At 44.0% G+C, this 25991-nt stretch overlaps 2 protein-coding genes across 4 annotated transcripts in view; one reads left to right on the forward strand and one right to left on the reverse strand.

Annotated features, from left to right (window-relative positions):
* The window catches only part of dnajc17 (DnaJ heat shock protein family (Hsp40) member C17), a 107458-nt gene extending 95586 nt beyond the window's left edge, over positions 1 to 11872 (reverse strand). Inside the window, exon 1 of one of the 2 annotated variants that reach the window (XM_033026690.1) lies at positions 11643 to 11872. Coding sequence is in view for 1 of the 2 variants with exons in the window: in XM_033026689.1 (XP_032882580.1) it covers positions 11643 to 11717 (75 nt within the window). In the remaining variant the exon portion in view is untranslated. The remainder of the gene's footprint in view (positions 1 to 11642) is intronic. The other variant, XM_033026689.1, reaches the window with a different exon arrangement.
* A 130-nt stretch (positions 11873 to 12002) lies between these two features.
* The window catches only part of zfyve19 (zinc finger FYVE-type containing 19), a 41317-nt gene continuing 27328 nt past the window's right edge, over positions 12003 to 25991 (forward strand). The window contains exons 1-5 of one of the 2 annotated variants that reach the window (XM_033026686.1): positions 12003 to 12304; positions 15902 to 16023; positions 18261 to 18314; positions 21289 to 21452; positions 21654 to 21799. In XM_033026686.1, coding sequence (XP_032882577.1) covers positions 12251 to 12304; positions 15902 to 16023; positions 18261 to 18314; positions 21289 to 21452; positions 21654 to 21799 — 540 coding nt within the window. In that variant the 5' untranslated portion in view covers positions 12003 to 12250. The remainder of the gene's footprint in view (positions 12305 to 15901; positions 16024 to 18260; positions 18315 to 21288; positions 21453 to 21653; positions 21800 to 25991) is intronic. The other variant, XM_033026687.1, reaches the window with a different exon arrangement.

The following is a 25991-nucleotide window of genomic DNA, read 5'->3' on the forward strand; positions in this document are numbered from 1 at the left end:
TGATCTCATCTTCATCTCCATCTTAAATACGCAACCCCTTATTTTAAACAATGGTCCTTTGTTCTAGATTCCCCATGGAGGGAAAACATCCTCTCAGCATCTAACCTGTCAAGCTTGTTACATTTCAATAAGATCTCATTATTCTAAAATCAAATATATGGGCCCAGCACACTCCAGTTTTCCTCACAAAATAAACACCTCATCCCAGACATCAATCTATTGACCCTCCAACACAAATATATCTGTTCTTAAATAAGATCAAAACTTTGTCCAGTGAAGAGTTGCGAATTGTGAAGCTGGGGGAAGAAATGTAGGGGAGGGGCGAAATAGATGCAAGTCCAGGTGGGGGGCAGGGGAGGGGGGTAGGGAGGGGAGTGGGGGAAGAAGGGGAGGGGTTTTAGTTTACTGACATTGGAAAGTTCAGTGTTCATACGATTGGGGTGTAAGATACCCAAGCAGTATATGGTGCTGTTCCTCCACTTTTCTGGTGGTCTTACTCTGGCAATGGAAGAGGCCCAGGATAGAAAGGACTGTGTGGGAATGAGGGTAGGTAAAATGGTCAGCAAACAGGTAGGCCTTGGTGTACCACGTGGAAGTGTTCTATGAAAGAGTTTCTGAGTTTACTCTTGGTATTGCTGATGTACAGGCCACATCAGGAACACTGGATGCAGCAGTTGAGGTTTGAGGAGATGCAAATAACCCTCTGCCTCGCCTGTAAGGACTGCTGGGGTCCTTGGATAGTGGCGAAGGAGGGGGAGTGGGACAGGTGTTACATCTCCTGAGGTTGGAGGGAAAAGTCACAGGGGGAGGGGGGGGGGGTGAAAAGAAGGGTGGGAAGGGATGAGTGAACCAAGAAGGTGCAGAGGGAGAGGTATCTGTGGAAGCTGGAAAGGGGTGGCAGGGCTCTCACTTAACTATTTTTCCCTGTTGCCAGCTGGGCAACCTTGACAGCTTTTTAGGTTGCCAAATGACAGTTTAGGTGGTCATTTAAGACGGTTTGCATGACGCGTGCAATAATGTGCTCGAACGAAGTGCGTAGTTACCAGTTGGAATTATGCTCAATGAAGCATTCACATATTATGTTCAAGAAGGAACTGCAGATGCTGGAAAACCGAAGGTAGACAAAAGTGCTGGAGAAACTCAGCGGGTGCGGCAGCATCTATGGAGCGAAGGAAATAGGCAACGTTTCAGGCCGAAACCCATCAGGCTGAAGAAGGGTTTCGGCCCGAAACGTTGCCTATTTCCTTTGCTCCATAGATGCTGCCATATCCGCTGAGTTTCTCCAGCACTTTTGTCTCCATTCGCATATTATTTCTGCTTCAAATAACTCACAAACGAAACATATTCACCAATCAAGACATGATATATACCACAATGACATGCAGCAAAATTATAATACAATATCTCAACTCTTTTTACACATTGCAATTAATGCAATTCCTATTAGTTCTTTCCACTTCCAAACAAAAATGTGGTTGGATTATTCAGTGTATGATCAACCTGTGTCAATAAATCCTGGACCATGGTAACATATATACTTAACCATGCACACTACAGATTGATGCAAGCATGTTTTTTGTGAAGGACCGAAAATTACCATAATATGGCCATAGCATGGGTCGTTATTGCTATTGGTACAGAAACACTCTGGCTTCCCACATAATTTATCCATAACAAAATATACAGGTTGCAAGGAAATTGCTAAAGGCATTTTATGATAATAGCTGTTAAAACCGACTATACCCATCTGACAGGTTAAACATTACACTAACTGACAAGAGATGGCCAAAGGACATAACTGCAGCAAATGTTCTTTTGGTAATATGTTTAAAGGTGTCAAAACGCCACTTTACCGGACATTCAGATTAGATGTACGTGTTGTGAACAGCAATGAAGATACCCAGTTTGTACGCACCGGATTTTAAAAAAATGATTGATAAACGCTGTTTCCATCATTCCCACTTCAGAATTAACGTTAAAATTTCAACTGAAATATCTCCTGACCAAATTTGTAATGTATATGACCGACTGTAGAAGTAAAACCTGGATAAATCCAACGTATAGTTGTGAATGTTGATCATTAAATAACTACAGTACTGATACTCCATATTAAGAGCATTGATTTGCTGTTAAAATGAATTCTGTAATAACATGTCAACGGTAGCAGTGACAATCGAACACCGGTTTTAATGTTTCACGTGTTAACAATTTAATGAATCCATCTTTATGGACTAAAACAAATAATAACATTGGGAATTAAAACACATTTGATTGCATTCCGTTATCAAACATAGTCAATGTTCGGAAATTTCCAGCACAATAGGGTCAGGGGGTGTGTGAATCAGTGCGGGGTGGATAGATGGCGCGGGGGGGGGGGGGGGGGGTGGGTTTGAATGAATGAATGAATACGTTTATTGTCATTGCACAATACTGTGCAACGAAATTCCATTACATCTCCTCCGGTTAAAAACAATACAAACACGACAACCATTGACACATATGTACACTTATTAGTAAAAATAAATAGGTGTTTTAAAAGAATTTAAAAGAATTTAAAAGAATTTGGCGGCATTTCTTAGAATTACATTTTGCTTCCCCAGCATTCTCTGTTGGAATTTAGCTCTTTTATCGCACATGGGTAGAAACTATTCTTTAGTCTACCGGTGCGAGCCTTCAGAGTCCTGAATCGCCTCCCAGAGGGTAGCAGAGTAAAAAGGTGGTTGGCAGGGTGGGATGTGTCCTGCTTGATATTTGTGGCCCGGCGCAAGCATCGGGCCCTATATATGTCATCCAAGGAGGGCAGTTGGGCGTTTGTAATGTTCTGCGCAGTTTTTATAATTCCCTGCAACGCCCTCCTCTCAGCCACAGTACAGCTAGCAAACCACACCAGGATTCCATAGGAGAGGATACTCTCCACGGCGCATCGGTAGAAGGACAACAGCAGCGGCTGTGAGACGTTTGCTCTCCGCAGAGACCTCAGGAAATACAGCCGCTGATGTGACTTCTTCACGAGAGTGACGGTGTTCATTTGCCATTTAAGGTCCTGGGAGATGTTTATTCCCAGGAACTTAAAGATTGAGAAGGCAATCGGTGCGGAATGGATGGATTGAGGCAGGTGAATTAGTACGTGTTGGTTGGAGTATGTAAAATTGCGAGGGGAGAGCACGGAGGATGTCAGTGGTGTTGAGTGGGGGGGATCAATACGGCATGGATGGGGAGGGGGATCAGTGCATGATGAATGGGGGGATCAGTACAGGATGAATGGGGTAGATAAAAACGCTGGAGAAATTTAGCGGGTGAGGCAGCATCTATGGAGCGAAGGAAATAGGCAACGTTTCGGGTCGAGACCCTTCTTCAGACTGTTCCTCCCATTCTTCTTGAATGGGGGGGATCAGTACAGGATGGATGTGGGGGGGGGGGGGAATCAGCACAGGAAGAATGGGTGGATCAGTACAGGATGAATGGGGGGGGGGGGGTCAGTACAGTGTGGATTGGAGGGTCTGTGCAGGATGAATGGGGGATCACTACAGGATGAATGAGGGGATCAGTACAGGATGAATGAGGGGATCAGTACAGGATGAATGAGGGGATCAGTACAGGATGAATGAGGGGATCAGTACAGGATGGATGGGGGGGATCAGTACAGGATGGATGGGGGGGTTCACTACAGGATGGATGGGGGGTTCACTACAGGATGGATGGGGGGGATCACTACAGGATGGATGGAGGGGATCACTACAGGATGGATGGGGGGGATCACTACAGGATGGATGGGGGGGGATCACTACAGGATGGATGGGGGGGCTCACCACAGGATGGATGGGGGATCGGTGCAGGGTAAATGGAGGGTGGGTCAGTACGGGATGAATTGGGGGATCAGTGCAGGATGAATGGGGGGAGAAGTGCAGGATGGATGGGAAGGGGGGTCAGTACAGGATGAATTGTGGGACAAGTGTAGGATGGATGAGGGGCTGGCAGGAGAATCAATGCGAGATGGATAGGGTGACCAGCGCAGGATGAATAGATTGGGGGGGGGGGGGGAGGAGGGTAGATGGGGAAGGGAGTACAGGGGATGTCAGTGAGGACTGAATAGAGGCGGGAATGGGGATCAGTGCGGGATGGAGAGGAGGGGTCCCAGGATAAGAGGGGTGGAGGGGGGCCTACAAGAGAGAGAGAGAGTGAGAGAGAGGGGGGGGGGATGGGCAGAGCAGGTGGGGAGGTGGAGAGGAAAGAAGGTCAGCACTCCTCGGACAACATCGCCCCGCTGCCTTGGCCGTCCCTGTTCACCGCCAAGTGCCGCCGCCAAAGGGGGAGGCGGTCGGGATCTCCTCGCCGTCGCCTCCCCTCCTCTGCCAGCCAACAGCAAGGTGCGGGGCCGAGCGGTGCAGCTCAAAGATCCTATAGCTATAGGATCTTTGGAGCAGCTGCTTCAGATGGCGGAAGGAGGCCTCCCGCTCCCTCCCTCCTCCCGGCCTCGGCGTGCGAGAGGCTTTGTTTTGAAAGCAGTTATCGGCGTTAACGGATTTGCAAGCAGTGGCCGCTATCAGGGCGGGCGGGGTGCGGAAGGAGGAGGCGGTGGAGCCACTGTCGCGGCCGCTGCTGCTGCATGGGGCCCGTCATTCGCTCCGACCCTTCGTCACCCCGCATCTAGTATCTTTGCCCAACACTACATCTGTTGCCGCCGCCGACACAAAACGTCCCGTTCCTTTTCTCCTGTGATGCTGCCTGGCCCGCTGAGTTACTCCAGTTTTTTGTGTCTATCGGTAGAAACCAGTACCTGCAGTGCCAAGCCGGGCAAATTGAGTCAGCGTTTAGGTTGCCGGGCGGCACATTGGGTGGTCAATGGCACCCGAGCAACCGTTAATTTCGAGCCCTGGGTCGGGACCGTTAATCCCGACTCAAAATGTTACCTATCCACATTATCCAGAGATGTTGCCTGACCCACTGAGTTACTCCAGCACTTTGTGTGGATTTTCTCTGAGTGCTCCAGTTATCTGCCACATTCCAATGATGTGCCAGTTTTGTAGGATCATTGGCTTCTGTAAAAATTGTTCTTAATGTAGGATAGTGTATAGGTGATCATTGGTCGGGATCGACTTGGTGGGCAGAAGGGCCAGTTTCTATGCTGTTTCTCTGAACTAAACTAAACATTGATGCAATTGCAAAGAAAGCCCATCAACGTTTCTGCTTCCTTAGAAGATTGAGAAGCTCCGATATGTCGACAAATACTCTATTGCACTTCTACATGTGTAACGTGGCGTGTACTCTGACTGGTTACATCAAGGCCTTTATAGCAATCGAACACCCAGGAATAAAGGAGACTGCAGAGAATGATAAACACTGCCCGACCCATCACATACTGATTTCACAACCTCAAACGGGCAGCCAATATCATCAGAGACCCACACCACCCTAGCCAAGCTCACATTTCGCTAATAGAAACGGGAAAAGGGTACAGAAGGCTCAAAACTGAGACCACTAGGTTCAAGAACAGCTTCTTCCCAGCAACCATCAGACTCATGAACACTACACAACATGTACTGTGTTCTTGATTGCACCACGGACTTTGTTTTTTTTAAATAAACTTTTATGTTTACAATAATTCTCCTTTATTATATTATATTTTGATTATGTTATTGCATTTACAGTGGCGCAGCAGTAGAGTTGCTCCTTTCCAAAGACGTGTTGGTTTGCAGCTTTATAATTGGCTTCTGTAAAATATGTTCGTAGTGTGTAGGATAGAACTATTGTACGGGTGATCATTGGCGGGGAGATTTGCAAAGGCTACTGGGGAGACTTTAAACTAGACCGGTTGGGGGGAGGGACTCAAATAGAGATAGCTAGTAGTGTGAGGCAGGAGGCAGAGAAGGAAAGCACTCAGACCCAACATGTAGGGGGGAAAGAAGAAAACAATAATAAACAGAGAATAAGAGGTGGGGTTCTTAAATGGGTGAGCAGAGAGACAGAGGGGTGTAAAATGGGGGTGGAAGCAATAGGTAGCAAGGTGAAAAGTAAAAGTGGCAGGCAGACAAATCCAGGGCAAAAATCAAAAAGGGCCACTTTTCAACATAACTGTAAAAGGGGTAAGAGCGTTGTAAAAACAAGCCTGAAGGCTTTGTGTCTCAATGCAAGGAGCATTCGTAATAAGGTGGATGAGTTGAATGTGCAGATAGCTATTAATGATTATGATATAGTTGGGATCACAGAGACATGGCTCCAGGGTGACCAAGGCTGGGAGCTGAACATCCAGGGATATTCAATATTCAGGAGGGATAGACAGAAAGGAAAAGGAGGTGGGGTAGCGTTGCTGGTTAGAGAGGAGATTAACGCAATGGAAAGGAAGGACATTAGCTTGGAGGATGTGGAATCGGTATGGCTAGAGCTGCGAAACACTAAGGGGCAGAAAACGCTAGTGGGTGTTGTGTACAGGCCACCGAACAGTAGTAGTGAAGTTGGGGATGGCATCAAACAGCAAATTAGAAATGCGTGCAACAAAGGTAAAACAGTTATAATGGGTGACTTCAATCTACATATAGATTGGGTGAATCAAATTGGCAGGGGTGCTGAGGAAGAGGATTTCTTGGAATGTATGCGGGATAGTTTTCTAAACCAACATGTAGAGGAACCAACGAGAGAGCAGGCTATTCTAGACTGGGTATTGAGTAATGAGGAAGGGTTAGTTAGCAGTCTTGTTGTGCGTGCCCCCTTGGGCAAGAGTGACCATAATATGGTTGAGTTCTTCATTAGGATGGAGCGTGACATTGTTAATTCAGAAACAATGGTTCTGAACTTAAAGAAAGGTAACTTTGAGGGTATGAGACGTGAATTGGCCAAGATTGACTGGCAATTCATTCTAAAAGGGTTGACGGTGGATATGCAATGGAAGGCATTTAAAGACTGCATGGATGAACTACAAAAATTGTTCATCCCAGTTTGGCAAAAGAATAAATCAGGGAAAAATAGTGCATCCGTGGATAACAAGGGAAATCAGGGATAGTATCAAAGCAAAAGATGAAGCGTACAAATTAGCCAGAAAAAGCAGCATACCAGAGGACTGGGAGAAATTCAGAGACCAGCAGAGGAGGACAAAGGGCTTAATTAGGAAAGGAAAAATAGATTATGAAAGGAAAAATAGATTATGAAAGGAAACTGGCAGGGAACATAAAAACTGACTGCAAAAGTTTTTATAGATATGTAAAGAGAAAGAGATTAGTTAAAACAAATGTAGGTCCTTTGCAGTCACAAACAGGTGAATTAATCATGGAGAACAAGGATATGGGGGACCAATTGAATAACTACTTTGGTTCCGTCTTCACTAAGGAAGACATAAATAATCTGCCGGAAATAACAGGGGACCGCGGGGCAAAGGAGATGGAGGAACTGAGTGAAATCCAAGTTAGTCGGGAAGTGGTGTTGGGTAAATTGAATGGATTAAAGGCCGATAAATCCCCAGGGCCAGATAGGCTGCATCCCAGAGTACTTAAGGAAGTAGCTCCAGTAATAGTGGATGCATTAGTTATAATTTTTCAAAACTCTTTTGATTCTGGAGTAGTGCCTGAGGATTGGCGGGTAGCAAACGTAACCCCACTTTTTAAGAAGGGAGGGAGAGAGAAAACGGGGAATTACAGACCAGTTAGTCTAACATCGGTAGTGGGGAAACTGCTAGTCAGTTATTAAAGATGGGATAGCAGCACATTTGGAAAGTGGTGAAATCATTGGACAAAGTCAGCATGTATTTACGAAAGGTAAATCATGTCTGACGAATCTTATAGAATTTTTCGAGGATGTTTACTAGTAGAGTGGATAGGGGAGAACCAGTGGATGTGTTGTATCTGGACTTTCAGAAGGCTTTCGACAAGGTCCCACATAAGAGATTAGTATACAAACTTAAAGCACACGGTATTGGGGGTTCAGTATTGATGTGGATAGAGAACTGGCTGACAAACAGGAAGCAAAGAGTAGGAGTAAACGGGTCCTTTTCACAATGGCAGGCAGTGACTAGTGGGGTACCGCAAGGCTCAGTGCTGAGACCCCAGCTATTTACAATATATATTAATTATCTGGATGAGGGAATTGAAGGCAACATCTCCAAGTTTGCGGATGACACTAAGCTGGGGGGCAGTGTTAGCTGTGAGGAGGATGCTAGGAGACTGCAAGGTGACTTGGATAGGCTGGGTGAGTGGGCAAATGTTTGGCAGATGCAGTATAATGTGGATAAATGTGAGGTTATCCACTTTGGTGGCAAAAACAGGAAAGCAGACTATTATCTAAATGGTGGCCGATTAGGAAAAGGGGAGATGCAACGAGACCAGGGTGTCATGGTACACCAGTCATTGAAAGTAGGCATGCAGGTGCAGCAGGTAGTGAAGAAAGCAAATGGTATGTTAGCTTTCATAGCAAAAGGATTTGAGTATAGGAGCAGGGAGGTTCTACTGCAGTTGTACAGGGTCTTGATGAGACCACACCTGGAGTATTATGTACAGTTTTGGTCTCCAAATTTGAGGAAGGACATTATTGCCATAGAGGGAGTGCAGAGAAGGTTCACCAGACTGATTCCTGGGATGTCAGGACTTTCATATGAAGAAAGACTGGATAGACTCGGCTTATACTCGCTAGAATTTAGGAGATTGAGGGGGGATCTTATAGAAACTTACAAAATTCTTAAGGGGTTGGACAGGCTAGATGCAGGAAGATTGTTCCCAATGTTGGGGAAGTCCAGGACAAAGGGTCACAGCTTAAGGATAAGGGGGAAATCCTTTAAGACCGAGATGAGAAAAACATTTTTCACACAGAGAGTGGTGAATCTCTGGAACTCGCTGCCACAGAAGGTAGTTGAGGCCAGTTCATTGGCTATATTTAAGGGGGAGTTAGATGTGGCCCTTGTGGCTAAAGGGATCAGGGGGTATGGAGAGAAGGCAGGTACGGGATACTGAGTTGGATGATCAGCCATGATCATATTGAATGGGGGTGCAGGCTCGAAGGGCCGAATGGCCTACTCCTGCACCTATTTTCTATGTATCTATGTTTGGTACACTTAGTTGGCATCAGGACCAGTTTCGGGGTGGAAGATTGCAACCTTCACGTGGTCCGCCCTGTTTCGACTAATGCAATCAACTCGACTTGCACAAACAGAAGATCAAATTGAACAAGTTGTCCTACAACTTTAGGCTGTGCACGCCACACGAAAGAACAAGAAGGGCCAGTTTCCAAGCTGTTTCCCTAATCTGTATCTCAGGCCTGTAAAGCTGCAGCAAGTAAGTGTTTTATTGTTCTGTGTCAGTACATATGGCAATTAAACAGTGAATCTTCTCTCTTGGTGATTTCAGATTTCATTAACCTCTTCCTATATATATCTCCACCGCAAAATGGACACAAAGTGCTGTAGAAACTCAGTGGGCTCACCACCCCAGACAATCCCTTTCTGTCATTCACGAGCCCTCACTACCTCTTTGCTCACTACCTTCATTAAGCTAACACCACTATCATTCATGTTATTCATTAGAAATCAGATTGGGAGTTGGCCAATTTGGCACCTTAAACCTGCTCTGCCATTCAATAAGATTATGATCAAGTCTTGGCTTCAAGCATTACTTTTTCACTTCCTGCCCACATCTCTTGCCTCCCTTGGAGTTCACATGTCTGTCATCCTCAACATAATAGACTCAGTGACTCTGCCTCCATCGCTCTCTCGTGTAGAGAATTACAAACATTTCCAGTCCTGAGAGTAGAAATTGCTCCTCACTTCCAACAAGAACTGGGGAGCGCTTTATCTAAACTCTAGACATCCATGCTTGGGGAACTGTTCTCTCAGCATCCACTATCAAACCCTCTCAGAATCTCATTTCAATAAGATCACCCTTCCTTCTTCTAAAATCCAACGAGTACAGGTCCAACCTATTTGCAAACATCAGCCGCTTCATCCTAGTGTTGAGCATTGTGGTTCCTCTACATTACTTCCATTTCAAGTAAATCCTTCCTTAAATTAGGAGGCCAAAGCAGTACACTGTACTCCAGCAGTGGTCTTGCCGGTAAAGTTGCATTAAAACTTATTTTATACTTCACTTTTATACCTTCCCATTGCTGCTCTGCTCCACCTCCTGGCTGGAAACTCAACACCACAGCTGTAACTGCTGTGACTTCTAGCTTATTTCTGACTCTATAGTACTCTAGACCTAGATCAACAGGAGCACCTATTTTATACAATACTGAGCACATGAATTCCATCCTGAAGCATTTTGCTACTATTTTTCCAAATGTTTCTTATTGTTTCGGAGAATGCAGATTTCAACAACTCTTCCACCACTTACATCAAGGTAAACCAGCATATGCAGTTCCTTGTGTTCTCAAGGAATATATTTACCTTGCTTTGCTCTATCTCTTTTATATACATAACAATAATAACATCTGTCGATCAGATCATTTGACCATTCTGCTTTCCATGTATAGACTAATATCTCTGTTCTCTTTTCTTTAGTTCACTTCATCTGGAAAATTTATGTAATTATCAATTACAAGATAAGAAGATAGTTGGTAGAAAGATGGACAAATAAACTAATAAATAAAGATTACCAAGCATAAGAATGGAACATGAATTCGCGAGTGCAATACCACTGCTCCATCTGGTGTTTTCCTGACTGGATGCAGTGTACAAATATTTAAAGTGCATGGTGCTTTACTAAAATCTTGTTAGCCACGATGATCAAAGAAAAAGTGATCTTTCTTCAAAACATTCGCACCACAAGATATCAAAACTGGACGTAAGTAAATGTGCTCTAGAATTCTAGTCATTATTTCTCTCCCTTCATCCATCTCATTTTGTGTAATTTTCCAATAGACCCTTGGACTATCTTTGAGTGGACTTTATCTTACACTGGATTATAATCACGTATTGTCTTTCCACTGACTGGTTAGCACGCGACAAAAGCTTTTCACTGTACCTTTTCACATGGCAATAAACTAAACTCAAATTCAGTCATATATTTTTTTCCTAAATTATTTTTTTATCTCTTTACAAATGTTCAGAAACCTGTTATGTATGCCCAACAGATTTGTTTCAATCTATAAAGAACATCTATGATCATTCAAGACCAGAAAGCCACTCTACAATCTCTATCACCTGCAGGTTACCCAGTTACCTCTGCTACCGAAAGGGCTACAATTTTCCATCATGTAGATAGTATCTATATTTTCCAACTTTGTATCACCATAGTCAGATCTTTGCCCACATTCTTAATTCACATAATAAGTCAGTTCTTTGCCCACATTCTTAATTCATGTTATCTCTTCTTAGCCTCCTTACATCATGTAGTCAAACAGCACATAACAGGCTCTTCAGCCCAATGAATAGCATTATTCATCCTAATACTATATTAATCTAATTTTTGTATTATTGTCACAACTTCCCTCCCTCGCCTTCTCCCGTCCCCACTCTCCCCCCACCACCTTTCTACATTCCTCCTCCCCACCCTCTCCTCTCCATCTCTTTTCCTTCCTCCTTCCCCCCTCTCATTACTACCTCCCTCTCTCTCCTCTCCCCTCCCCGTCGCTCGGGCCTTTTGCCAGATAGGCAGTTGAAAAACCAGCGTCGCATCCACTGACCAGCGCTGGCGGGTATTTTAAACTACCGGCCGGCATTTGGTTACCTCTTTGCCAGTAGCGTCGTCACTGACACCCAATAGCGAGTACAGATCTAACTGCAAAATTTCTTTGGCTGCCATTTCTCGCGTTCTGTGAGTGAGGAAAGCAGATCCCGACAAATCCTGGATTTTAAACCGGATTGCGACGAGCACTCGGGCCTCAAGCCTGACCCACAAAACACCCTAGTCCAAGACAGCCGCCATGACTCTTGGGATTGTAGTTCCAAACGCTGCAGTTCCGCACCTTTCAGCCATCTTGGTACAATAAGGACTACAACCCCCAACAAGCCTCAACATGCATGCTGGGACTGCAGTCGGCCTGTCGTCCCGTTCACAGCTAGTAAGCAGCGGTGGTTGTTCATGGTGCGCGCTGGGATCTGTAGTCCCATTATCTTTCCTCTCCAGGATAAGGTGCCCACTGCGACAGTGAGGGAACTACATCTCCCTGTGTGTGTCCAATGCAATCGGCGAGTTTCCAGGTGGCCCTGGAAAAGCAGACTGGAGATTAATCAGCGAAAGCTGATGGAGGTTTTCAGTGGATGGAAAGTGGGCCAAAGTAACCTCGATATATTTATTTTCACAATATTAGGACGTGCGTGGCACAATTGTTTAAAATGACTGGACGATGCTTCGGGTGCGCGGCCAAATTCACTTTGCTGAAGAAAGAGGTAAGTTCAGGCGGAAAACCTCAAGGCCTCTTCTGTTTGTCTAAATCTTCGTTATTAACCCTCAATGTCAGGATTAGGAGCAGCGTCTAACATGTTCTGAAAGGTATAACCTCGAAGATAGACCATACTGGGATCTTGTATTCGGAAACGAGCATTGTTCGTGGAAGGGCATTTTGGGAACACTACTCCATAAGTGCTGGAGTAACTCAAAGGGCCAGGCAACATCTCTGAAGAACATGGATAGCTGACATTCCAGGTCACCACCCTTCTTCTTCAGACTGATTGTAAAAGGAAGGAGGGAGGGAGGGGGGGGGGGAGGAAGAGATAAAGCTTTAAGGGAGAAGGGACAAAGTAGCAGGCAGGGAGAAGGTACAGGAGAAAGCCTAGCAGGTGGGTGGATAGAGGTGAAGAGGGGTTTTGTTAGATGGTTGGACAAAGGCCAGAGATAGTCATACAGCATGGAAACAGGCCATTCAGCCCAAGGTGCCAATGCTGACCAAGATGCCCCACCTACACTAATCCCATCCGGGTATGTATGGCCTATATCCCTCTGAACCTTTCCTATCCATGTACCTGTCCATTTAAATGTTGTTATAGTGCCTGCCTCAAGTACCTGCTGTGGCAGCACGTTCCATATGCTCACCCCAAAATGTCACTGATCCATGTTCTCGAGAGATGCTGCCTGACCTGCACTTTGTGTCTTTATTTGGAAACTGGCATCTACAATTCCTTTTTTCCTTTGGTTTTAAGTTAGCCATGAATATGGCTAAGTCTGGGCCTTGGAGAAGGTAGTAAATTGAGGTAAAGCAGATTACAGTATTGTTAGACAGGAACTAGGAAGAGTAAATTGGGAGCTGTTTTTATTGGGTAAGTCTTTATCTGATATGTGGGAGATAAAGGCCAGCTGGTCAGAGTTCAGGTTCGGCATGTTCCAGTAAGGAGGAGGGATAAGGATGGCAAGCTAAGGGAATGACCTTGGATAGCCAAACAGATTGTAAATATGGACAAAAACAAAAAAGAAGCAAATGTAAGATTAGGAAGATGAAATCGGCCTTAAAGGAATATAAAACAAGCAGAAAATAACTTGATAAGGAAATTAGAAGGGCCATGGGGGAGTGGGGCCATGAAATGTGATTAAAGAAGATCCCAACACTTTTTACATGTACTTTAAAAACAAAGGGGTAACCAGGGAGAAGGTAGAACCACTCGAGGATAATGGAGGGAATGTGTGCTTAGCATCAGAGGATATAGGCGAGGTACTAAACAAGTACTACGGGAAGAAGGGGTTGGAAGATAATGAGATCAGTGTGGAGAATACTAATATACCAGGACTAGTTTGAAATCAAGAAGGAGCTGGACAACTCCTGTAAGCACGTGCTGCAAAAACAAAAAAAAACAAATTATATCTCCGGCAAAACCCGCCCCTTGTATGGTATGACAGTGGCCATCCGACATCAAAGTGGTGGTTTCCTGGCTTCTGTTACGTGCTTCACGGCTTAAGCTTGTGGTCCCTCCGCTAGGATATGGGAAGTTCATCATTCCTTTTAAGATCAAAGGCTTGACGGGGTCGTTTTCATCCCAGGCATTCAACGCGATTCATTAATAATAATAATAATAATGGATGGGATTTATATAGCGCCTTTCTAATACTCAAGACGCTTTACATCGCATTATTCATTCACTCCTCAGTCACACTCGGTGGTGGTAAGCTACTTCTGTAGCCACAGCTGCCTGGGGCAGACTGACGGAAGCGTGGCTGCCATTCTGCGCCTACGGCCCCTCCGACCACCACCAATCACTCACACACATTCACACACAGGCAAAGGTGGGTGAAGTGTCTTGCCTAAGGACACAACGACAGTATGCACTCCAAGCGGGATTCGAACCGGCCACCTTCCGGTCGCCAGCCGAACACTTAGCCCATCAAGTGTGACGGTGGACGGCACACTTAAGCCGGAAATTGGACTAGTCAGCTGATGATCAAACAGATGGTCCGAGACTAGTCCAACACACATAGTCCACTGCACGAGAGTCCCTGTGCTACCCAGCCTGGTGAGGGTTGAAAAAGTCACCCAACAAAGTTTCTAGAATAGTCAAAGTCTCTACTGAAGTAATAAAACTTGGCAGACAAGTATTTCTGATGCAAAATCACATCCCTGGGAAGAAGAAAACACATCGTGGTGGTATACAAAATGATCAGGTACATAGTGAGAATCTTCGCCACATGTCAGATGGCAAAGCTTTAGAATAAGGGGTCGGACATTTGGAGAAGATATTAACTTTTTCTCATCCAGATAGTGTTTGCAATCTGGAAAATGCTGATTGAGAGGGTAGTGGAGGCAGTATTTCTCACAACATTTGGCTCATATCTAAATGAACACTTGAAAAATCAAGTGGATAGTGGACATTAAGTGAGTGTAAATGAGATTCACATAGATGGGGTGTTCAAGAAGGAACTGCAGATGCTGGAAGATCGAAGGTACACAAAAATGCTGGAGAAACTCAGCGGGTGCAGCAGCATCTATGGAGCGAAGGAAATAGGCGACGTTTCGGGCCGAAACCCTTCTTCAGTCTGTACATCTATGTGAAGGTACACAAAAATGCTGGAGAAACTCAGCGGGTGCAGCAGCATCTATGGAGCGAAGGAAATAGGCGAAGTTTCGGGCCGAAACCCTTCTTCAGTCTGAAGAAGGGTTTCGGCCCGAAACGTCGCCTATTTCCTTCGCTCCATAGATGCTGCTGCTGCACCCGCTGAGTTTCTCCAGCATTTTTGTGTACCTTCACATAGATGGGTATTGGATGGTTGGCATAAACATGGTGGGTTGAAAGGGTTGTTTCTGTGTTCTGTGATTTTCTCTATGACGGACCATAATTGTGACGACATCTTTGACGACAAAGACTTGTCTCTTTGTCTGCCATGGGGAAAATATTCACAAGGTGTTCCTGCTCAACCGCTTTCTATGTGTGACTAAGTAGTTTCTCACCTGAGTCACAAGGTATATTCTGTCATTTGAAAGGTACAAAGGAGATGACCTTCACTGCACTGCACATCACTAATCACAAAAAATAACTGATTTTCAACAGCACATAAACCTTTGCTCTCTCTACCAATAGGGACTTACGGAGATCCTGGGAGAGGGACTTATGGAGATATGGCAAGCAAGCCATGATTCTCAGTAACTGGTCCACCACATATACCTTGCAGACTGAGGTGAAGTAAGGCAATGCCATTATACCAACCCCCTTCGCAATCTTCTTCATTACAGTACTATGCAATGTCACCAACACAGTTCCCCTGGAATGGAATAAATATACAGGATGAATGGGCTCTGCTCAGTCTTGGCCACGCCCACAAGATCACACCGGCTTCAGTCATCATTTACAGTAAACAAACAATGCTTACTTATGTCTAATTTGTTCTTTCAGAGCAAGACCCAGAACATGGTTTAATATTCTGTCATAACCATTATTTTCATATTTGCCTTATAACAATAGGAGAAAATAGAGAATAGTTGTGAGATAAGCCATTGAAGACCTTGGTATGTGTCTTGTTGTGAATTAATTGACGTTCTTTAACTTGTTTTTAAATTTTGCCAGCTTGCCTGCAAGAACTGTGGCTATGCTTTTTGTTCATCTTGCCTTGGTCACATCGCTTTGGTCCCCCGCTGTGGAAATACACAGCAAAAAGTCTGCAAACAATGCCATGGAACACTTACAAGGTAAATGATTAAGAGTCAAGAGTGTTTTGTTGTCATAGGCACTGGGACCAGAATAACAAAGTTCTTACTGCAACTTTATAGTCACATTAACACAGCAGCACAATATATAACCAAAAATCCAAATGCAACAAATTGTCAGTTATACCACTTAATAGGGCAAGCCTAAATATGTAGTGCAAGCCTATACAAAGGTCCATAATAGTTTGGTGCTGAGGTAAGGTTGTGGTTAAACATGATTCCAGAGCCTCTTGGCGAACCTATTCTTGAATCTAGAGGTAATGGTTCTCGGGCTCCTGTGCCACCTTACCTATTGTGGTTGCGAGATGAGATCGTGGCCAGGATTGTGTGGTTCTTTGATGATGTTATCTGCCATCTTGAGGCAGCAATTCCTGTGGATATATTTGATGGTAGGTAGGCCAATACCCGTGATGCACTGGGGTAATGTCCACCGCTTTCTGCAGCCTCCTTCATTCTTGGAATTGATGTACAAGTTGCATAATCAAGAAAATCAGACATTTTCGCTCATAAAAATGAAATAAAAAACAGATGTTGGAAATCTCAAATAATAGCAATTGGGCAGCATTTGTTTGAGGGAAGGTTCTCTGTTTCTCTTTCCAAGGACTGCTGCCTTACCTGCAGAGTATTTCCAGCATATTCTGTTTTTATTTCTCGATAATGATATCTCTGGTGCAGAACTTATTTTATTTTATATAGCTTCTTCTAATACCATTCGATCGACACTGGGAATAAGCAAACAAATGTTGTTGTTGCATAAAATTGTTCTCTTTGCACAAGGTTTCTTAAATACATTTGCATGCTTGGGTGCTGGTGAATGAAAAAGGGTAAACAACTCATTTTAGTTCCATGGGTAGAGTTTGGGCACCTGGGTTGATCATTCAGTCAACTGCACGTATCCCATATGGTGGTGCAAAGATGGCATATTATGAAAGTGCAATCAGACAAGGCTTTAATTGGTAGACACAAAGTACTGGAGCAATTCAGTGGGACGGGCAGCATCTTTGCAGAGAAAGAATGAGTGATGTTTCGCATCAAGATCCTTTTTCAGACTGATGTCAGGGGAGTGGGCGGGACAGATAGAATGTAGTCGGAGACAGTAAGACTGGTGGGAGAACTGGGAATGGGGAGGGGATGTAGAGAGAGGGAAAGGCTTTATTTGTCTGTGCTTGTTTGTCATTTGCACTGGCGCATTTGCTTTCCTTCCAAGACCACATGGGCAAAAACTATGTAAGGTAACCCAATCTGTCCACAGCATAATTGGAGTTACTTGAATAGAAGTTCTGCTGTAAGTGGTAGCTCTACAATATCAAGGTGTATTAAACCATTTGTTTGATGGCATTATAAATGTGCTTGCTGAAAGCAACTGTAGCAATGTCATCAGATTGATATTTTATTCTTTGCTGTTCATCAAAAAAACATAATAATCCTCTTGTATAGCACATTTTCAATCAATGGTCCTAAGATGCTTCACAGGAATTTAACCAAACCTAATTTAACAGCAAGCTTCATAAAGTATTAAAGTGCGTTTGTGTGAAAATAGGGTAGCCAAGGGCTTAGGACTTTGGCATCTGAAGGCATGGTAACCAGATAAGGAATTAACTTAATTCAATAAATAAATATATATTCGAGGGTTATAGGATTGGAGGATACCAAGGTAAAGTGGGGGCAAAGAAATGGAAGGATTGGAAAAAACTGAGAGAATTTTAAAAAGCATTCTTTAACCATTACCAGTAGGTCAGTGAGCACAAGATGAATTAAGGCTCAAAACGTAATTTGGATAACATCAATGGAGATGGGAGACTGGTTAGGGGCAGTGGGAGAGTCAGATCTAGAGGATACAAAAAGTTAGTCAACAATCTCAGGAGAAAATGAGTTGAGGCAGGAGAAAAAATAGGTAGAGAAATGAATATGACATTTAATGTTTACACAAGATAACTGAATCAAAAATTACTTATTGTTAGAATACCTTCTTCATCCTTGTGACTCAGACAGTCAATTGTTATGTGTATCATTATCTGCCTCAATGACCCCACAGTTTTCATTTATGTAATAAGTATCCACAACTGTCGTGCGTGAATGGTGACATTTGCTCAAAGACATAAAGATTAGCATCAGTCTGGGAAAGGGGCACGGGCCATGAATGAGGTAAAGTGTGCAAATTAGGAGACACGCAGAGAAGAGAATTTTTAATAAAATAACTATTCTTCATTCTTTCACAGCACCAAAAAACAGGATAACACTGCAAGATGGTCACCACCAGAGAACTACAAAAAGTAAGAGATTCTGCTTCTAAATTGATGGATAGTATTTATAACATGCATTTTTTAAGTGCTACTATAAATACAGAACTGTATAATCCTTTTGTTCCTTTATTACTTCAGAAATAAAGGTAGATGAATCTGAATAATATCGGTGGACAATGGCAAAGAAATACAGGGACAGAAGTACCTGATTCAATCTCCGTTCATTATTAAATTAGAGTATAGGTGGCTCTCATGGAGCAGCCCAGAGGTACAGTGGTTAGGGCTGTTCCAGCAATTGAGTTTGGTTCTGCCTGTGCAGAATTCAACATTCTCCCAGTGACTGTGTGGGTTTCATCTGGCTGCTCTGGTTTTCTTCTATGTTACAAAGATTTGCTGGTAGGTTAATTGACTGATGTAACTGTCCCTAATATGTTGGTGGCAGAAGAATAAGAGATCATTATTGGGTTATGAGAGAGAATAATTTATAGGGAAATAAAGATCACAGGGAATTGTAGTATGGGAATGCTTGGAGAGCTGACATAGATTCAAATATCCCGTCATTGTGAAATGTTGAATCCATGAAAAAGCGTAGATGGGTGCTTGAGGGCACAGATGTGATGTTCTGAAGGGCCTGTTTCCATGTTGTATGGCTCTATAATTTCATAGTCACATAATTTCATGGGCCACGTAACTCGCAGCTCGTGGGAAACAGTGGAGCTGCGCGTTGAAAATTCTGCACAGCACAGGAGCAGAGGCATTGTGACGTCATCAGCTCGCTTCAGCATGTTAGATTTTAAAAAGATCTCAGATTGGTGAACAATTTTAATTGGTGAACAAAGGAAATAATTAATCAATTTTTCAGATGAGGCAATTTTTGAGATCATGGGGTAAATCTCTACCGGAATATGTAAATATTTGACCATTAGCACGTTGGGTTTTCGAGGAGATGTGAATCACGTATGAACACACACACACACACACACACACACACACACACCACCACCCCCCCCCCCCCCCCCCCCCTCCAACATCAGTGTTTTATATTATCATAGATGTGGTATTCATAAACGGAGAAAGGAATAAGAAATACGTGCCCTTACTGTGTTGGTGGACACCACGCGACAACCATTACAAATTATTTTTTTTGTATATTCTGATGCCATTTTCGGAAACTTGCCATCAATATGCTATCTTTTCTTATTTTTTATTCATACCCTATAAAGTGCTTGTCAACTTTTTTGAAGGAATTTGAAATTTGACCCCCTTTGTCACGTTTTTGTGTGCAGTATTGTAAAAAGACACACTTTTGCTTCTGTATAATGCCTTTTTACAATTGGAAATCAGTTTTCTTTTAACATTTCAGGTAATTTTTTAATTCCTCAAACAATTAACCAATTACCATCACTTGTTCACTGTAACAATGGCCCGTTTCCTTTAGAAACAGAAAATAGGTGCAGGAGGAGGCCATTCGGCCCTTCGAGCCAGCACCACCATTCATTGTGATCATGGCTGATCGTCCCCAATCAATAACCCGTGCCTGCCTTCTCCCCATATCCCTTGATTCCACCAGCCCCTAGAGCTCTATCTAACTCTCTCTTAAATCCATCCAGTGATTTGGCCTCCACTGCCCTCTGTGGCAGGGAATTCCACAAATTCACAACTGGGTGAAAACGTTTTTCCTCACCTCAGTCTTAAATGGCCTCCCCTTTATTCTAAGACTGTGGCCCCCTGGTTCTGGAGTTGGAAGGTGCTCCCGCATGTCGATTTCAAAAGTTATTTTTGAAAAGTTACATTTTCACTTACGCGACGATCTTTCTTCTTCTGTGCAATGCTCTTAAAGCCCACATCTATTCAAGAGTTCAAATATTGTTCTGGTGAGATTCTACTCGCACTCCTTTTACTTTCCCAACAGGATACAAGTAATGAAAGAGAATTGGATGCATAATTAAAAAGAGAAAATTTGTAGGACAATTGGGAAATAGCAGGAAAGTGATAGCTATTGAGAAGAGAGACAATGATCCAAGTATGTCTGCAAGCTGCATAACCTTTCATTCTATCTCGACTCAAACTTTAACTGGGTCAGTTTCTATTAATGGTGTGAACGGTAAGACTGGATAGGTGCTATAATTCAGCACTGAAACCCACACGAGAGCTATTCAGTCTCATTTTGACACCAATGATTTATTCCTTCTTTCTTTTGAAGTGCACCTTATCGCTCCTTAGTACATCTTCTGAAACTCAATAGCTTGTTAGGGTGCGGGAGGTGAGCTCACAGGCATTAACCTTCTCCTCCGTTGCCCCACCACCACCGACCGCTATCTTGATTCCAGCAAGTAGTCAATGTTTTCATCTGCCTTAGCTTCTTATAGTTTTGAGCACTTTCATTAGCGCTCCTCTTTGAACTGAAACAGATGAGCCCCAACAGCATGGGTTTAATAGTTAAATAAATCCTTTGACACAATTGTGTCCTCGTCATGACAATGTCAAACTCCGATAATCTGCTTTCCAGTTATTCGGAAATACTGGTGGTTTGTCATCTCGCTCATCTGGTGATATTTGCCAAACCTTCCCTTTTACAAGGGCCCTGGTTCCTGTGCTGCCTGGCAATTCTCCGTGCTCCCTTTAAACTTACCAGGGTTGCTGGAACATTTATCACTTCTGCTGTGTAACATTTAATAAAAGTGAATTAAAAGTGTATTGGGAGTATTAATATTGAGTAACATCCAATGGTCTGAAAAATCTACATCCAATGGTCTGAGAAGTCCAGCATCACTTTAATCCTGGGAATGCCAGATTAATGGAGTTTTTCTGTAGCAAACTATTTTTCCATGATTCCAGCGCTCGGGTTAGGCGACTCCCCAAAAATTATCTTTGGCTCCAACTCTTACATATAATAATACAGTTTTTGGTTTTAATTTTTTCTTTTTTTTTTTACAAGTGTTACTCTGAATATGTAATTCTTCATGTAATCCAGCTTTCTGTAATGCTATCTTCTGGTGTCTAGGCGGGTAGCTGCTTTGGAAGCCAAACAGCAAGGTCAAGCTGCAGTTCACAAAGCAGGGTGTCAGCCACTCAGCCGTGACAATACATCAAAGCACCGGGGTCTTTCGAAAGAGGATCGAGCCATTGCTGAACGATTGGAAAAGCTAAGGGGAGAAACAAAACCAAGTGAGTTCCAATGTTATAGAGGAAATGGTTGTGCCAAAGACAGATAAAACTTAGACCAACTAGAATCTTTTTTTTTTTTTTGTCCTGTTCCTCTGTGAAAATGCAGAATTTGCTGTTTTAATTAGTGAATTATTATGGATCAATCAATCTTGGTCATTTCCTCCATGTTGTACTGTGCCAATGTGTCATTGCGTGTTCCAGAATCTATACCATCTCAGAAGGAGATTGAGTGTCGGCTAGCTGCACTGAAGAAGGACTCTCAACGGCCCATGCCTTCCACCAGGGAGATGGAGGACAGGTTAGCCCTGTTAAGAGGCCAGACCCCACCTTCTCAGGCTCCTAAACCCGTAAGGACACCTGTGTTTTTATATCTTGCCAAAAGTACATTACCTATCATTCTTTTAATGATGACAGAAAATTATAAATAGAGCATACATTGCGTTATTGGTTAAGGAGGATGTCACGGCAGTGGTGAGGTGACATTACGAACGGTTCGTCTGGTGAGGCTACATGGGTGGACCTGAGGAACAAGAAAGGGATGATCACCTTGTTGGGGGTGTACTACAGACCCAAAATAGTCAACGACAGTTTGAAGAACAAATATGCCAGGAGATTGCAGACAGCTGCAAGTCCAATAAGATTGTTAAAGTAGGGGATTTTAACTTTCCCAATATTGACTGGGGAAAATCATAGTGTGAAAGGTTTAGATGGGGTGCAGCTTCTCAAAGATGTTCAGGAGAGTTTTCTACAGCAATATATAGGGAGCTCCACGAGTGAGAGGGCAATACTTGATCTAGTCTTGGGAAATTGAAGGGCAAGTGAATTAAGTGTTCATGGAAGAGCTTTTTGGGACCAGTGATCACTGTTCGATTAGAATAAAGATAGTTATGGATAGGGACAGAGAGGGCCCACATGTTAAAATGCTAAAAGGTACACAAAATTGCTGGAGAAACTCAGCGGGTGCAGCAGCATCTATGGAGCGAAGGAAATAGGCGACGTTTCGGGCCGAAACCCTTCTTCAGACTGATGTTAGAATGCTAAATTGGGGAAAGGCCAACTTTGAAGGTAAGAGAGAAAGTCGTTCAAATTGATTGGGGCAGGTTTCAGGGGAAAAGGGAGAAATTGATTGCATCGGTCAAGATTAAGAAGCACACATGGGAAAGGTATAGGCAGCTGGGATCAAGTGTATCCCTGGAGGAGTTACGAAACTAAGGAGTAAAGTAAAAAAGGAAATCAGAAGGGCAAAAAGGGACCATGATATAGCTCTGGCAGATAGCATTAATGGCAATCCCAAGAGATTTTATAAATATACTGGACCAAGTGGGACCCGTTGGGTCCCTGTCACACAGGAGGCCTGGTCCCTCAAGCAATCCGTTCCCCAACGCAATATTCCACCACTCACCCACAGCCCCCATGGGAGGCCTGGTCCTCCAACGCAACCCATTCCCCTTTCTCCAACACAACCCGTTCCCCCAACGCAATATTCCAGCACACACCCATAGCCGACAACTGCGCAGGGGCTGTTCATTTCACCTTATTCAGCCTCCCTCCATTTTAAACTTTTTTTAAAAAGCATTTGCACTTGCTAGCTAGCAGAACTCAGTGTACTTGGATAGCAACAATGTTGCGAGCAGGGCTAAGCACAGGGGACAAGCAAAATACTTTTTTCCCCAAGTTTTTAGAGATTTTTAAACATTTTCATAAATAACTCGAGAAATAATGCATTAATTTTTCAGATAAGGCGGTTTTTGATTTCACGGGATAAATCTCTACCGGAATATGTAAAAATGTTACCGTTAGCGCGTCGTTTCTTCCAGTAGATGTGATCACAAACAACGGGATAAATAAACACACACACACACACAGTTTTATAGTTATAAGGATAAGGGGGGGACTATGGTAACGAGAGAGTGGGACCCCTCAGGAATTCAAGCGGTCAATTCTGTGTGGAGCCACAGGAGATTGGCAAGGTCCTCAATGAGTATTTCTCCTCTGAATTTACTGAGGAGAAAGACATAAGGACTAAGGAAGTTGGGGCAGTCAATGGAGGTGTCTTGAGAGCAGTCAGTCTTACGGTCGAAGAGGTGCTAAAAGTATTATCGTTTATGAAGGTAGACTAATCTCTAGGGCCTGACCAGATATATCTGAGGACATTGTGGGAAACCAGAGAGGAAATTGCAGGAACCTTTCTTGAAATTTACATCATCTTTAAATCCAGGAGAGTGGATTTACTCAGAGAGTCTCTTTACTCAGAGAGTGGTAGCGGTGTGGAATGAGCTTCCAGTGGAAGTGGTGGAGGCAGGTTCGTTGGTATCATTTAAAAGTAAATTGGATAGGCATATGGATGAGAAGGGAATGGAGGGTTATGGTATGAGTGCAGGCAGGTGGGACTAAGGGAAAAAAGATGTTCGGCACGGACTTGTAGGGCCGAGATGGCCTGTGTCCGTGCTGTAATTGTTATATGGTTATATGGAGAGGTGCCCGAAGACTGGAGCGTGGCAAATTTTGTGCCTCTATTCTAGAAGGGTTGCAAGGAATATACTGGGAACAATAGGCCAGTGAGCTTAACATTTGTAGTTGGAAAGACACTAGAGAGTATTCTGAGGGATAGGATATACAGGCATTTAGAAGGACTAGGGCTGATTAAGGATAGTCAGCATGGGTTTGTACATGAGGTGTCGCGTCTCACAAATTTGATTGAGTTTTTTGAAGACGTGACCAAAAAGGTAATTGAGGGCAGAGCTGTAGATGTTGTATATATGGACTTCAGCAAAGCATTCAACAAGGTTTCGCGTGGTAGACTGTCCTGGAAAGTTAGATTGCATGGGATCCAAGGAGAGATAGTTGAATGGATACAAAATTGACTTCATGGAAGGAAGCAGAGGGTGATGGTGGAAGGTTGCTTTTCGGACTAGAAGCCTGTGACTAGTGTGTCTCAGGGTTCGGTGCAGGGCCCGTTATTTTATGTTATCTATATCAATGATTTGGATGACAACATACACGGCAAGATTAGCAAGTCTGCCAGAGAAGGTAGTTGCCTATCCCAACATTTAAGAAACAGTTAGACAGGTACATGGATAGGACAGGTTTGCAGGGATATAGGCCAAACGTGGGCAGTTGGGACTAGTGTAGATGGGACATGTTGGCAGGTGTGGGCAAGTTGGGCCGAAGGGCTGTTTCCACACTGTATCACTCTATGACTCTATGAAAAGAAATGAAAACGACTAAGTACTTCATGCTAGACTAGGTTTAATGTTGTGTACTTTTGCAAACATTTGACTGTAATCTGATGAACAGCTGAACATAGTGCCCTCCATAATGTTCAGGACAAAGACCCATCATTTATTTATTTACTTCTGTACTCCACAATTTGGGATTTGTAATAGAAAAATCACATGTGGATAAAGTCGATTTTTAATAAAGGCCATTTTTATATTTTAGTTTAATCATGAAGAAATTATCACTGGCAGCGCTTGTCGGCAGCGTGTCCGTCTTTTTTCAACTTTTTAAATTTTTTTAGTATGTTTAAAAGTCTGTTTTTAATGTTTCTTTGTGTGTTAAGTGTGGGGGGTGGTGTGGGGGGGTAAGGGGGAAACCGTTTCGGCCGCCTCTTCCATGGAGAGGCGACTTTTTCAGGCCGCCTCCCCCGTGGCCTAACAGCAAGGATCGGCGCGGACTTTCCCGGAGACGCGCCCGGAGCTTCAGCGGCGGGCGCAGCGTGGACTCTCGGGGCGGAGCGGGTGAGACCTCGCTGGAGGGGAGCGCTCCGTTACGCTGGCCCGCGGCAGCCGGCAGCCTGAAGCAGCGGTCTGCAGAACTCCAGCTGGTGCGGCGTCTACAGCCCGGGATCTCACGTTGGGGACCCGGGTGGAAGAAGCTTCCACCGCCGGCCCGCGGCCATCTTCTACCGCGGGCGTGGTATGGACTTAACATCACCCCTGGAGGGGAGCTTCGACCGCCGGCCATGCAGACTGCGGTGCTTCCGGCTGCGGCACGGCAGGTACTTTAAAACTTTGACCGCCGGCCTGCGGCCTATACCAGCCTGAAGCCGCGGTCTCTGGTTGGGAAGAGCCGATCCTGGACTCACCTTGACTTTGACTTTGTCCCTTACCATCTGGACGCCCGCAGCAACGGCTGTGGAGGGTGGTGGTCCCGACCACGGGGGAAAATGGAGGAGGACTGGCCAAGCTCTGTGCCTTCCACCACAGTGATGAATGCTGTGGTGGATGATTGTGTAAAATTTTAATGTGGTTGTGTTCTTTATTATTGTACCGCTGCTGGCAACCCAAATACCACCGACCTTGGTTGTGTGGCAATAAAATTATTTCTTAAATTATTTCTTACAGCAGTGTTTACACATAATATGCCCATTTCAGGTCACCATAATGTTTGGGACACAGCAATCTCATGTAAATCAAAGTAGTCATGTTTAGTATTTTGTTGCATATCCTTTGCCTCCAATGACTGCTTGAAATCTGCGATTCATGAACATCACCAGCTGCTGGGTGTCTTCTCTGATGATGCTCTGCCAGGCCTGTA

This window comes from Amblyraja radiata, chromosome 9 (assembly GCF_010909765.2).
Source record: "Amblyraja radiata isolate CabotCenter1 chromosome 9, sAmbRad1.1.pri, whole genome shotgun sequence".
Taxonomy (NCBI): Eukaryota; Metazoa; Chordata; class Chondrichthyes; order Rajiformes; family Rajidae; genus Amblyraja; species Amblyraja radiata.